Consider the following 15,661-nt stretch of genomic DNA (forward strand, 5'->3'; position numbering starts at 1 on the left):
CGTGAGTGGTGCTTGGGTAGCTCAGTTGGTAGAGCACTTGCCTGTGAAAGGCAAAGGTCCCCAGTTAGAGTCTCGGTCTGGCAGAGAGTTTTAATGTGCCAGGAAGTTTCGTATCAGTCCACATTGTGCTGCAGAGTGAAAAATCTTATTCTGGAGGTTTATATTACATTGCTGCTGTATGAGAGCTTCGAAGATACGGTGTAGCTGCTGTTTGCTTCCGAGCTGTAATTCAGTGTTTAACCATTGGCACTGAAGATCATACTAATTTCCTATTTATTTTTGTAAATTGCAGAGCTATTTTTGTGTGCACAGTTTAACAGATTTAGGTGCTTTGGTAGTGGAATAGGTGTGACATTGTGGTGCCCAGCTGGTGAGTGCCGTAGTTCTGCAGATCGCCGCCTGGGACAATGAGGGCGCTACTTGCGGCGGCGTCTGGCTGAGAGAACTGCACTGCAGGCCGTCGGCAGGGGGATGTGGAGGAAAGCGGGGGAAGCTTACTGTCTTATACTGTAACATCAGAGCAAAGGTCCGTGTCGTCCGGCAGGTAGTGGTGCGTTAGGCAGCGTGACAGCTGTGTGGGAACTGTAAGGTATGAGGTTGTGCTTTGATTGTTTAGTTACGTGTGGCCTAACCGTATGGTTCCAGATGATAAGCGCGTTATGTGGTGTGAATACCTCTACTAATATCTCATTGTAATTAAACACAGGAAGTACAATACTGTAAAACGTTTGCTGAATATGCAGAAGTAAACTGAGTCTGATATCAGAGGTGGAAATTCTAGTGAGAGAACTCATATAGCAGTAATCTTAGCGTGCTACAAATTGCTATAGTCTGGTATAGGACCTTCTAGGTTGGTGTGAAATGCTTTTCACCGATCACATATTATAGAGTAGTTGTGTTTATTCGCAATGAACTGTTGACTTTTTCAAAGTTTAGAAGTGTACTTGAGACATTTTTCTTGAGAGGAAGGTTGCCTGTTACCTGAATTACTTTACTGTTACATAGCTTTCTCTCTGTTTTGTCGCAGTGGTGCTTGGAGTATGTGTGCAGTATGCTAGTTGAGGAGGGGTAAAATTAGTGAGTGACAGAAGGATTCAGTTTTTGTCTTTATTTGAAAATCTGGAGACGCTGTTCTACTTTATTTTTTTATTATTTTTATTTTTTATTTTTTTTCAGACGAGTTTGTGGACTGGTTGTCTCATGACAGGATTTGCATCAGCCGCGTGCTGTACGACCTGGCGATGTCCACTGCTGTGCGCCCATTTTCAGTTCTCGCCCTCCTGTTGGCCCCCGCCTCGAGCAGCTTAGCCGCCGCTTCTGCATGGCCATTTAATGCCGCACAATGCAGCGGCGTCAACCCACCGCTAGCCCTTGCGTTGGGGTCGGCAGACGCTGTCAGCAGCAGCTGCACCACAGCCGCGTTGCCCCGCAGTGCAGCCAAGTGCAAAGGCATGTTCTGGCAGTTGCTCCTGGCGTCCAGCGCTGCACCGGCCTTCACCAGCCACCTCGCCGCCTCGACGTCTCCTCTGACAGCTACATAGTGCAGGGCAGTAAATCCACCCGTGCTCCGAGCCCCCACATCGGCCCCCGCGGCGAGCAGCTCCCTCAGCTCCCCCACCGACCCCTGGTTAGCCACCTTGATCAGCCTCCTGTCTCTCTCGTCTGCAGAGAGGCTTCTGCAAAAAAAACACAGGAACTCCCACTCTCTGCTACAAACTCGCAACACACACACATAATGAGGGAAACTGCCACACAAGGAAACAATATAAAACAGTGCACAACTCTGCATGTATTATGCTACAGCAAATCCCCCTTATAAACAAATCTTTATTCATTGTTCATTACAAATAGGATTATACAACCTCTGAAGGAATTATGTTGTCATATTTTGTGTCACTGATTCCTAGAAGTCACCTCCTTTGATCTCAGGATGCCATAGTTAACGAGTCACTCACCTCCACAAAAACACAAGCTTGTTGCAGCTGGTAATAGTTCTCCATCTGTAGCCTAACTGCTAGAGGTCACACACAAGAAGATTACCATCTCCAGATTTTCAAAGTGACACTCTCCTCATATGCAGCCAAAAAAATTTCAGTCCAGTTATCGGCCAATCTCTTGACACAGCCTCGCCAAATACTGAAAGTTTCTGACACACAGACAACAATGTGGCCAAAACATTGCCAACTTTGAGCTTGTAAACGCAAATTTATTATGATAACCGACATTTCAAAAAGCAACGTTCACCTTGAAATTATACAATGAAACTTTTTTTTACTCACTAGCTTCTCCGAATACAATCCAGCAACTGTTATTCCCGTTAACTATAGACACAAAATATCATGAATATGGTTTCAGTCACAAGGAACAATGAGTAAACTCAAAATGACATGATATAGTTTTGTGTTGACCGAGGATTAGAACCCAGCACTTAATCAGATGGTTAAGTAAGCACAATCAAAAGTTAAAAATCGTCATATTAACAGTCTTCCGTCGGTTCTTGGTAGAACAACATTATAATAACTGAAAAGCAGCAGTTTGCTGTTGTTCTACAATATTACTTTTATTGTAAACCGGTTTTCGGCTTAAAAGGCCATTTTCAGACATTTACTGACATTTACTCAGTAAATGTCTGAAGATGGCCTACTGGTGAAAAATGACGATTTTTAATAAATGAAAAGCACCAGTTTGATTTTGTTCTACAATATTACTTTTATTGTAAACCGGTTTTCGGCTTAAAAGGCCATCTTCAGACATTTACTGACATTTACTCAGTAAATGTCTGAAGATGGCCTTGTAAGCCGAAAACCGGTTTACAATAAAAGTAATATTGTAGAACAAAATCAAACTGGTGCTTTTCATTTATTAAAAATCGTCATTTTTCACCAGTAGCGAGATGACAAACTAAAATGACGAGATGAAAATATTTTGCCCTACAAAGATTCGAACCCAGAATATATGGACATTGACTTCTAGCTAAGAGTAGACGTTAAATAATGGTTGAATTCAACAGCAGCGAAATGTGCACATATGCGAATTGGAAATAACGAAAGTTTCTGTGTTCACTAGGAACAGAACATTACACATATCGTTGTTGACTACATACAATGTGATGTTCACTAACGAATTCATTTTCACAGTAGCTACGAGTGGCATCTTTCAACCTGACATGATAGGACGATAAGTCATATGTCTGACTTGGGAGTCAAAACCAGTACCCACCATTTGTCGCACGCATCTCGTGGTCGTGCGGTAGCGTTCTTGCTTCCCACGCCCGGGTTCCCGGGTTCGATTCCCGGCGGGGTCAGGGATTTTCTCTGCCTCGTGATGGCTGGGTGTTGTGTGCTGTCCTTAGGTTAGTTAGGTTTAAGTAGTTCTAAGTTCTAGGGGACTGATGACCATAGATGTTAAGTCCCATAGTGCTCAGAGCCATTTTTTGAACCACCATTTGTCACATATAGTTTGATGTGCACATGTTACAACTTGAAATGACAGACCAGGATTTGAACCCAGACATGTATCTTTTGTGAAGGTCTCGAGGACTTTGCAGTCATGCGGAAACAACGAAATGGTGGAAATGTATCACCTCAAAGGGATCAGATGTGTCGAAAATGGAGATTTGGGTTCGAATTCCAGTGCAGCACCGATATTTTCCACATCTTAAGCTCAAACACAGTAAGAGTCAAATGGCATGGGACCTTGGTGCGATTGGCTCATTAGTAAAAAAAATCGCATAGGAAAGGTAACTCACGACAGTTTCAATCTGGGATGACTTCTGCCTCTGCCAGGGCCCCAACTATAGCGAGTCTCCTCCAGGTTACTAGAGGTGGAGGGATAGTGCTTGTGCTTTTTCAAAAAGATATCCTGATGTGAGAAACGAATCCAGATATTCACCATACATAGCTAGAATCACTTCTACTTCTTTTTTTTAAACTAATAACTTTAACACGATTTAAAATTCATGGAAGTAATGTTGGTGCGAACCGACTACGTGCAGACAAGAAACTGACCACCTTAACCACTTTCTTCTCTCGTTTTATTTTTTAACCACTAGACCATTTTTTCTATGTGATATCCTCTGCACCACAGTTTTCTATCTTCTATTTTTTTTATGGCGACAGTGCCAGGCAGTTGGCGACAAAGAGGGCAAGGGTCAAGAATCCAGAGGCCTGTTCCATCGTACCGCCGCTATACCTGTCTCAGCTATCCGCTCTTCTTGTGATATACTGACTTCCTTTTTCTGGGAGACGCTGGTCAGCACCAGGCAGGAAGGTGGAGGGGAGGGGGGGGGGGGGGCCGTGGAGGCCAGCGGTTGAGCATTCCGAGGCCTGCCCACCACGCGTCCCCCCATACCTGTCACAGAGCCGCTCCATTATTTTCGTGTATGATTTTTTATTTTTTTAAAAAAATTTTGCGCTTCATCCAGAGGACCGTGTCTGCAAAGAAACTATCTCAGTTGTGAGCGACAGCTTTGAACTTCGTGTTCACGATAGTTTGCTTTCCAATTTATTTCGCAATATCTTGTAAGTCACCCAATGTTTCCCGAGGTTTGTTTGCCAAGTTGGTCTTCTCTTGACTCCAAGCACTCCACTCAATGGAAGCTCTGTGCTGCCATTTTGGATGCTTCGGGTAACCGTAAATGTAATGCAGAACAGAAGAAATCAGGACAGCCCCGTCTTCTGGTTAAATGTTTTGACATACTGAATAAAATAAAATGAAATATAATAAAAAGTACGATGTCTTCTGTTGTGAGGATAAGCTTTTCCTCCGATACTGCTTCACCACAAAATAAGATGCTTCTGAGCTATGCAGATTTCTGTTTCCCTAAAAATAAATACATAAATAACCAAAAAATACCGAATGAGAAAAAAAGAGCTTATCAACGATTCATTATGTTGTTCTTGTGTTTACGTCTTTTTCCTATTCACTAGTTAAATTTGTGGTAAGAACGTATGGGACGAAACTGCTCAGGTCATCGGTCCCTAAGCATACATGCTATTTAATATTTAATCTAGCTGAAACTAACTTACGCTAACGACAACACACACACACACACACACACACACACACACACACACACACACACATGCCCGAGGGGGGGGGGGGGACTCGAACCTCCGACGGGGGGGGAGGGGGAGGCGGGCAGCCGTGTGAACCGTGACAAGATGTCTAAGTCTGTGCGGCTTAATTACATGTACTAGCAAATTTTACAAAGTTGTTCTTGCACACTCGTGGCCGACTTGGAGGGGACGGGTCACCCCCTGGTCCACGCCACATCCGCTTGTGCCCGGCCCCCGGTTCTGTGCCAGAGTGGGTGCACCACCCTACGTAACTTCTACTAGTTTTATTTCCTTCAGTTAGGAGGTAATACGTTATTTGCCCTTTCAGCCAGTTTGGAGCATTTCTTTATTGAAAATGGATGTGGCACGTTGGTAGGATTAAAAGAAATCAGCAGGCAAGGTACTGTTCGTGTTACTGTGGCCAACATTTGTCTGACAACTCGCCAGATCTCCTTCACTTGAGCGCACACAAACCTGCGTTCTTCAGTATCTATCAGGTCGCTGTTCTCACAAGTTGGCGAATCACCCAGACTTTTTGCATGAAGTCTCGCTTTGCTTGCTACTTGCCCTTGTGCTCCCCCTCCCATTGTGTTTTCCAGTTTTCGGACTATGAGATCTCTTTCCAGTAGGTCAAAGGCTTTGGTAAAGTCTATGGACACCGTGTATAACATTTGTTTCTTTTTTAGCGCTTCATTGATGTTGTTTAGAAGCAGCCTGACTGTTGTAAGTGTTGATCTTCCAGATCTGAAGCCCATTTCTGGTTCTGGGAAGAATTAGAAGAAATGCATGTACGAAGGACACATTCAGCACATGGAAAAGTTGGAACAACTTTAAGTGAAATTAAATGTACAGGTTTTAACAAGTGTTCAAAAGGATTTCCACTGTTAAACGTGCAGGAGAGAGAAGACGGCAGGAAACTGTACATTAAAGATATCTATGAGAGGAAGGAACTATTAGACGTGGCAGAAGTAGAAATGACAGCTAAATTGGAAAATGTGGGGAACTGACCATTAGAATTTTACAAAGCTCTGGAAAATTTGCACACAAACAAGGCAGAACAGATAGTTAACGTTTCATACATGATCGCTGGGGAAGGTGGTAATGAAATGACTATTCAAGTTTGTCTGTAGAAGCCACGAGACAGGAGCCATAACAACAGACTGCCAGAAGGTCATCCAGACACTACAGAAGCGACGAAAGAGCCAATAAGTGCGATAGCTTTTGCACAAGGAGCTAAACAGTTCATAAATTCAAATTACTTACAAGAATAAATAACATGCAGAAGAATGAAAACCAAAGTTCAGGATCTCTTTTGAGGACGCTAAATTTGGAGTAAAAGATCCAGGGTGGCCGATCTGACCTACGGAATGTGCAAGAAAAATCAAGAGATCTTTATTGGATTTGGCTATCTTTAAGTGATGTTTGACAACGTGAAACAGTGCAAATGTACGAAAAATCGGGGTAAGGCATACTTAACGGCAGGTATCACACAACATGTACAATAATAAAAAAGGATAGGTACTCTGATTGAACATAATGCAAGACAGGGATGCTGGTAGGCTCCACAAATGTTCAGACTAAACACTGAATTTCAGTGGAATTGAAGGAACTTCCAGAAATTTAATTAAAACTGAGGATGAAAAGGATTTCATTGATAAAATTGACTGGTGATATTTCTGTGTTCACTGAAAGTGAGAAAGAATCACCAGAGTTGCTGAATGTAATAAACGGTCGAATGAGCACTGACTTTGGATTTATGAACAGAAGAAAGAAGAAAGTATTGAGGAGTAGCAGAAATAACATTGGTGGTAAAGTGTACATCAGTATTAAGGACCACAAAGTGCATGAATTGTAGGGATTCTGCTATCTGTGAAGCCAATTTACGCTGCAGAACAAAGCGAGGTAATGTAGCAGGGAAAAACAGGAGATCCCTCGCATAACAATCTTACTGATACCAAAGATTTAAGCCAATTAGGGGACGACACATCTGAAATGTTTGGATCACAGTACTGTATGAAAATGAATCGTGTATTATGGGAAAAAAACAAGAAGTGAATCGGAGCATTCTAAATGCATTGCTACAGAAGGATGTTAAAATTAGGTGAACTCATAAGAGAGGAACTCTGTAACGTCTCAGCAGAATAGGTGAGGATAGCATTATGTGAAAAATTCTGACAAGGACAAGGGTCAGCGTAATACATGATATGTGAAGGTATCAGGAAATGACTGCCATGGTAGTAGAGGTAGCTGTAGAAGGCAGTAAACTGTAGGGAAAGGCAGAGATAGGAATGCACAGCACAAATAATTGTGGAATTTGGGTGCTCACAGAAGTTTAAAACTTGTTCAGACAGACAGAAACATCATCAACAGCAGGAAGAGTTTCTGTTTTGATATGTGTTGTTACCTGTACTGGCTCTTACACCATGCGACCAAGGTGGTCCACACTTTGACAAGCTAGGTTCTACCGACATTTGCATCTGTTTCGTGCTTGATAAGTGCATGTCTTGTTACTAGCAGAAATTTTATGGCAAATTATAGGGTTCTGTCTCCTCTCTCATTCCTGCCAACCACCCAAAATGACCTCATAAACGTTATGTTTGACTGACCCCTACTAGACCATTCCAATACACCAAGAGTGTTAGACATACGCCTCTTTGTGCGTAGAGAGTTACACATTCAGCGCAGTCATACTCTCTCGCTGTCACTAGACTTTCTGTGCATGACATTCGCTTACCTGCCTGAATTATTATTTGCATTGGTTTACTGATTTTGATGAGAATAAATCACTGAACAGTTGACAATAGCTCACTATTTGCCCTACCAATACATTCTTAATTAACCTCTCTCTCATGATACTACCTCCTAATGCCGTGGATACCGACCCATTATTAATATGACTGTATTTTCTTATTTTATTCCTAGTGCACTTTGCTGACCCACCAAAAAAATCTAGACTGAGCATTTCGACTTCAAATTTTGGTCCCTATATCTTATCTACCACATAATGGTCGTGTGTGTGTGTGTGTGTGTGTGTGTGTGTGTGTGTGTGTGTGTGTGTGTGTTGTGAGGGAACTAACCACATGTGAGAGACAGTGGTCTCGTCAGGTGGAGCAGGAGTCTGCTTGGGTCCAGCAGCAAAGGTGGCAGTGGTGCTGGACCTCTACTGTGGACCTCTACTGTGTAGCAGCTGGTAAGAGAGAGGCACGTGGGCACCTGGTGGCGTCTCACTACAGCCAACACTGCTGAGGAACTGTACGCACACACGCATGCACGCACGCACGCACCCAAATGCTGAACGGATGCCAACAATGGGAGCAGCAATCCAGATGGTGCAAACGACTTGCCAGTGACAATCACATTCAGTTACACTAGCCGAGTTCCCACAGCAGTTGCTCAATACCACACAACAGGTAGTTCAAAACCATGCATGAACAAAATGCACATACAGTGCCTGACAATTACACAAAACTTTAACTACAAATTTCGTGGAAAGGTCAACTCGGGTTCCATCATATTGAAATGTATCTGAATGACCCGAACTGGGTTCGGCCCATTTGTGTGCAACCCACGTAATGTAACTGCCTTGGAGTTTGTCTGCTCCCTTTTCAATACTGTCCTTTTAATATACATAACAAAAATCCTAGAACTGGGTGTGTACCAATCCCTGATATGTGGCATCTGCGATCAGTACAGACCTAACAATGTGCTTCAGATACAGGTATTTGTATGTGTGTCCATATTTATAGCTGTTATAATGGTGACAGACAGTCAAATGTTAAGGACAAATGACATTTCAAAACTTCAGGAAGTCCCATAAGTAACATTTCGAAATGCTACTAAATTTCCATATTTAACAACCACTTTTGAAATACGTATGACCTGTAGAACATCATCTCCAGAAAAAATTTCAAGACATCCAGTTTACCATGTGCTATCATTACTGAAGTGTCTTCCATGTGACTTGCTCATCAGTTACCAGTTGGTTCTCTCCATACCACTCTCTATGTAAGAGACCCCTGCTCCTTTCCAACACATTTTCTCGGTGGTAGAGTTACTGCAAGTCTACACTCTCTATTCTGTGATATTCATATAATTTCCTTTAGTGACTCACTGTTTCTGGCTTTTAAGAACATTAAGGAGGAAGGTAGTGGTGTGTACTTGGTAAAGAACTCAAAGTACTGGTAGATACCAGCAGCATTATATCATTCCCACACAGACAACCCGATGAATTGTTAAGATGTATGTTGGAGCAGATGTAGAGCTGGTTATGGTGGTGAGTAAATTGAAGCTTAATAGAAATGTTAGGAGGAATCAATGTGTAAGTAAATGGGATATTAAAGTGCTGAGTAATAAAATAGTTATTTGAACTTCTATGAGGCTCTAGATAATGCAATAATGAATGTAACTGTTGACATTTCAGGTGAACAGCAGTTGATGTCTCTGAAAAGGCGAAACACTTAAGTAGAACAGACTATTGTTGGTGCAAGGAAAGCAACTCTTAAGAAATCTTATGAAACACACAAAATGATTGACAAAAGAAAGAAGTACAGCAATAGTCACAGAAAGCCAAGAATTTGGTATTACAGGTAACTAAGTTTGAGAGATAGTAAAGTAGAATGACTGCAGAAAGGTTGAGGATAAATAAATAAAAAATGGTCGTAGGATGCACAGATTCAGCACACAGAAGAGTCTAAAATACTTCAATGAAATTAAATGCAACAATGACAACACTAACAACCAACCTTCCAGATGTCAGACACAGTTCAGTGCCAAACATTGTTATGGCGATAGAGTATCAACCAAAACAGAACATGCATTAATGGTAATTGAAGGTATTACAAAGCCAACTGAGCATATTAAAAGCGTATGTTTGAGTAACTGCATCATAGATCTCGCGTGGGTGATAAGGTACAGTGTTTAAACCCCACTGATAACAATTTTTTTTAACTGTGTAACATTGAAAGTGATATATGCGACATTTTCCTGACATGTAAAAATACTTTTCAGAGTTTGTAGCAATGTTCTTTTGGCAGTCTGCTTTGACTTCGTTAGCTGAATGTCATGTTTTTGTTACTGATCTTATTATTTTGTTTATTATTAATTATTGTTACTATTACTTCCACATGGGTGATGCAATTGTTTCTTTATTTTTCTGTTCTGATTTATATTCTGTGAAACTACAAATGTACATTATAGGTTTACTACTTTCAATCCAATGAAGCGAAAGCAGACTGCCAAGAGAATGTTGCTGTAAACTCCAAACAGTCATTTTACATGACAAATACATTGTCCCGTATAACACTTTTGCACATAATACAGTAAAACATTTGTCGACATGGGGGTTTGAACCCGTGATCCTTGGTACAGGACTTTAAGGCTCTCCCAATTCCCCATGGAAGCAACGTGTCATGTACTCAGTTGTGTTTTGATGTGCTCTGTAGTTTTGGTGTTAGTTTTAATTAATGTTTATGCCCATTATGCTGGACAATAACACACAGAAAAAACTAAATCAGAGTTTTGGTTGATACTCTATCAACATAAAACATTTGGTACCGATCTCAGTGTCTGATATCTGGAGGTTTGGTTGTGATAGTTAAAAAATATAAGCAGCATTCAAATTAAACATGGTTAACTAGTGTAAAGTAATGGTAACTATTTTATTAACTCAAAAATAGTAGTTATATACAGTACACATACACAAAACTAGTCGCCAGAACTGTTGGCGCAATTATCCCATTGTGACACTAGCCAGTCGATTCCTTCCTTGAAGCTAGTAGGCTGCTATAGGATCCAAGTCTAGACCCAGTCACATACTTTGTCGTTTGTTGCCAATCGATGTCTGCGAATTGCTTCTTTTAGAGGTCTGAACACCTGAAAGTCACACAGTGAAAAGTCTGTGACTAAGGTGGATGTTCCAGTGTTTCCCACTAAAACAGCTGCAATGTTGTCTTCACCAAATTGGCCCTGTGTGAGTGGGCATTATCATGCAGGAGGGTAACACCATTGGACAACATGCTTCGGCGTTTCGACTTGATGGCTTATCTAAGGTTCTGTAAAGTGGCTTGATAACGATGGGCATTGATGGTGGTTCTCCTTTTCAGGAACTCGACAAGCAGTGGGTCCTTGTGGTAAGAAAAGGACATCATGACCTTACCAGAACTGGTGTGCATGGCCTCTGATTTATTTGGAGGTGGTAAAGTCGATGTATTAATTGCTTGCTCTGATGCTTGTTTTCCGGTTCAAAATGGTGACACCATGTTTCATCACCTGTGACAATACATGACAGAAAGCCGTATTCCTCTTCACGATAACGTTGCAGATGACTCAAAGACAGCACCATTCTAGTATTGCACTGTTCGTTGGTCAGTTGGTGAGGAACCCACTGTGCACAGATTTTTCGAAAGTTCAAGTTTTGATCCATTATGGTGTGGGCGGTGTCCACACTGATACCCAGTAACCAATGGATGTCGTCCATGGTGATTCTGCGGTTGTCCAAGACTAAAACATTCACTTCCGCAACCATTTCCTGTGTGATGGCACAATGATCCTGTTCAGGACGAGCATCGACTTCCAGCAACTCACACCCCTCAAGGAATCGTTTGCGCCATTCCACAACACTTGAACGACTCAGACTGTACTCACCGTATTCAGCCTTCATCTGTTGATACATTTCATGGCCTCCAACTCCCTCCACCGCCAAAAATCGAATCACTCCCCTCGTTGTTCCTGCTTACTCGCCTGCTTGTTTTGTAGTGGATGATAACTTGCGGGACCACCGTGTCTTCGATGTGAAACCACACTGGTGCTATGACACATCAAACGGTATGTATGCACACGTCAGTTATCTACCAATAGATGGCGCCATCATACCCTCAGCTACGTGTTGCCACCTTACATGTAAGGCAAAGGTAGACGCACTGACCAGGTTTTGTTTGAATGAACCTCATAATTCCACTGATTAACAAAGTGGAGCGAGAGCGAGAGCGAGACATGGCTGAAGACAATACACTGACCACCTCTGTGAGGGGAGGGACTTTCGCATGACATGGTAGAAGGAGAAATGAAAGTCGAATTGGCTAACATAGTGGATTGGCCGTTGGAGTTTCACAAAGCTCTGGAAGGCTTTCGCAAAAACAAAGCAGAATGGTTAGATAACATTCCTTCAGAATTTATGTGATGCTCTTGGAAGGTTGCAGTGAAACGACTGTTCTGCTTGATCTGTAGAATCTATGAGACTAGAGACATATCAACAAACTTCCAGAAAAAAATATCATTTACACACTCTAGATGCGTCAAAGTATCGACAAATGCATAAGCTTTCACACAGTGAGCTAAACAGTTCACGAATCCAAATTGATGACAAGATTAATATGTAGAAGAACGGAAGAAAAAACGGAGGATCTGTTGGAAGACAATAATATTGGCTCCAGAGAGGCAGATCTGAACTTTTAATTGATAAGGCAATCAAGGTGTAACGAAAATCATGGAACATTCATTGGATTAGCCCACCTTTAAATAGATTGACAATGTAAAGTAATGTGACATATGAAATTCTCAAAAATTAAAAACTTTACAGATATTGAGGACAGGCGCATTATATACGTTACTGTATGTACAATAATCAACAAGGAGAAGTAAAAATTGAATAAAGAAGTACTATGATTGAAAAGGTGCAATACAGGGAATCAGTGAATCTCCCCAGTTGTGCAAACTGAACATCAAGGAATCGTTCGTGGAATTGAACAAACTTTCAGGAATTTAATTAAAATTGAGGAAGGCATTTCACTGAGAAAATGACTGTTGATGTTACCATGTTCACCAAAAGTGAGTAAGAATTACCAGAGCTGCTGAATGCAATGAACAGTTGGATGAGTACAGAATTATGGTTTAAATAAAAGAAAGACTGAAGTATTGGGCAGTAGCAGAAATAACGTCAGTGACAAACTTAACATCAAAATTAGGGACCACAAAATAAAGAAATTTAAGTGATACTGTTACCTCAGAAGGAAATTTACACAGGACAAAGCGAGGTTGTTGTAAGAAGTAATGTAGCACAATAAAATAGATCATTCCAAGAAAAACAAGGTTACAACTCCCAAAGATAGGCCTCAACTTGGTGACAGAACATCTCTGAATGTACATTTGAAGCCCAGTATAGTATGAAAATTAATAATGGATTATAAGAGATACAGTAAGAGAAGAGAATTGGAACAGTCAGAATAGGGTGCAATAGAAGGATGTTGAGGATTACCTGAATTGAGAAGAAAGGCACTGTGGAACTTCTCTGCAGGATATGTGAGCATGGCAGTATATGGAAAACTGTAAGAAGAGACAGCAAACAGGATACATGTGTAGACATCAGGAAACAAATGCCATGGTACTGGAGGATGCACTAGAGAGCAAAAACTGTAGAGGAAGACAAAAATTGGTATACATCCAACAAATAACTGCAGACTTTGGATGGAAATGCTGCTCAATGGTAAAGAGGTTGACGTTGCACACCCATCTCCCAGAAATAAATGACGGGATCTCAGGACTCAAAATTTGTTCACAGACAGAAATATGATCCACTCCGCACAGAGTTTCTGCTTTGTGTGTGTGTTGTTACTCCGACTACCTGTTATGTCAAAATATGGTGGTCCACAATCTGAAGAGCTCAGGTTAACAGACCTTCCAACTGACTATTGCTTTTGTTTTGATTGTTGAACAGTCTAATTCTTGTTACTAGCACAAATTTAATCCAGGGTTCCAGGATTCTTCCTTCTTCCTCCTTTCTCATTTCTACCAACGACCCTAAACTGTCTCATAAACCTGTCTTTACTCACCCCACTGCTACAGCATTCCAATACCCTATTATTTTTAGATGATTTTATCTTTCTAAATACAGTGTTATACATACAATGCTCTCATAATTCCTCTCTGTGACTAGATTTTCTGTTTGTGACGTTGGCTTACTTGCCTGAGTTATTGTTGGATTGGTTTACTGATTCCGAAGGGAGTAAATCACTGAAATGTTCACAATAGATCACTGTTTTCCCTACCAACCCATTTTCAATTAACTCGTCTCTCATGATACAACTTCCTCATTCTGGGGATACCGTCCCGTTATACATCAGATCATATGTTCTGATATTCTTTTTACACTGCTGGTCACCGTAAATGCAACACCCTGAAGGAAGCATCCGAATCAAGTGAAATTTACACCATGGGTTTGCAGCGATGAGATACGCAACTGATTAGAATTTCAGCGCAGACGCACATCACGGGCGCCTGTGGCGCCACCTCATAGCGCCATTTAAGGCTTGGCGATTTCGACGAGTGTACGTTCGGCACGTGTGTTTACCTTGTGGTTGTTTCACAAGACGATCAGTTATGCCTCGTAGACAACAGCGAACATCGTTTGATCAAGTATCCGAGTTCGACAGAGGAAGGATGGTGGCTTACCGAGATTGTGGATTATCATACAGAGAAATCGCTAGTCGTGTTGCACGAAACCAAACAACTGTAATGCGGATATGTGACCGTTGGATGCAGGAGGATACGACGGACCGACGTGGTCGATCGCATTCACCTCGGTGCACCACTGCACGTGCTGATAGGCAAATTGTGCGCATGGCAGTGACGGATCGCTCAGTGACATCCCGAACCGTAGCACAGCACATTGCGTCTGTAACGCATCATCCAGTGTCTGCGCGTACCATTCGACGCCGTTTACAGCAGAGTGGTCTGTCCGCAAGACGTCCATTGCTTCGTCTACCATTGACGCAGAACCACAGACGTCTCCGTCGCCAATGGTGTGATGACAGACGGATGTGGACGGCAGAATGGAATGACGTTGTCTTTACTGACGAGGCACGCTTCTGTCTGCAGCACCACGATGGTCGGATTCGAGTGTGGAGACACCGTGGGAGAGGATACTGGACAGCTGCATTATGCACCGCCACACTGGTCTTGCACCGGGTATTATGGTATGGGGTGGTATTGGATATTACTCTCGCACGCCTCTAGTACGCATTGCCGGTACTTTAAATAGCCGGCGCTACATATCCGAGGTGCTGGAGCCAGTTGTCCTTCGTTACCTTCAGGGCTCGGCCACAGCCATATTTCAACAGGATAATGCGCGACCACACGTGGCACGCATTGTCCAAAGGTTCTTCGTCAATAACCAGATTGAATTGCTTCCCTGGCCGGCTCGCTCTCCGGATCTTTCGCCGATAGAAAACATGTGGTCCACGGTTGCTCAACGAGTGACCCAGATTACATCCCCAGCTGCCACACCAGATGATCTTTGGCAACGTGTGGAAGCTGCTTGGGCTGCTGTACCCCAGGAACACATCCAACGTCTCTTTGACTCAATGCCGAGACGTGTGGCAGCGGTGATCTCCAACAATGGCGGCTACTCTGGCTACTGATTCTGGCAGGAACCACATGCCACAGACGTCTGTAAACGTAATCATTTGATACTTGGTCAACATGTTATCTACAAAATAAATTTTGTTGTGCTACCTCTTGTCTTTCTTGGTGTTGCATTTACGGTGGCCAGCAGTGTATTTCACCTTGCTGACTCTCTTCTAACGTAGACTGAGCCTTTACATTTCCCTTTC

At 42.3% G+C, this 15,661-nt stretch overlaps 1 protein-coding gene across 1 annotated transcript in view; it reads right to left on the bottom strand.

Moving 5' to 3' along the window:
* Nucleotides 1-1,093: 1,093 nt before the first annotated feature.
* The window catches only part of LOC124720067 (ankyrin-2-like), a 60,312-nt gene continuing 45,744 nt past the window's right edge, over nucleotides 1,094-15,661 (bottom strand). The window contains exon 4 of the mRNA XM_047245334.1: nucleotides 1,094-1,676. Within this exon, the coding sequence (XP_047101290.1) occupies nucleotides 1,199-1,676 (478 nt within the window). The 3' untranslated portion in view covers nucleotides 1,094-1,198. The remainder of the gene's footprint in view (nucleotides 1,677-15,661) is intronic.

Source organism: Schistocerca piceifrons, chromosome 11, assembly GCF_021461385.2.
Source record: "Schistocerca piceifrons isolate TAMUIC-IGC-003096 chromosome 11, iqSchPice1.1, whole genome shotgun sequence".
Taxonomy (NCBI): domain Eukaryota; kingdom Metazoa; phylum Arthropoda; class Insecta; order Orthoptera; family Acrididae; genus Schistocerca; species Schistocerca piceifrons.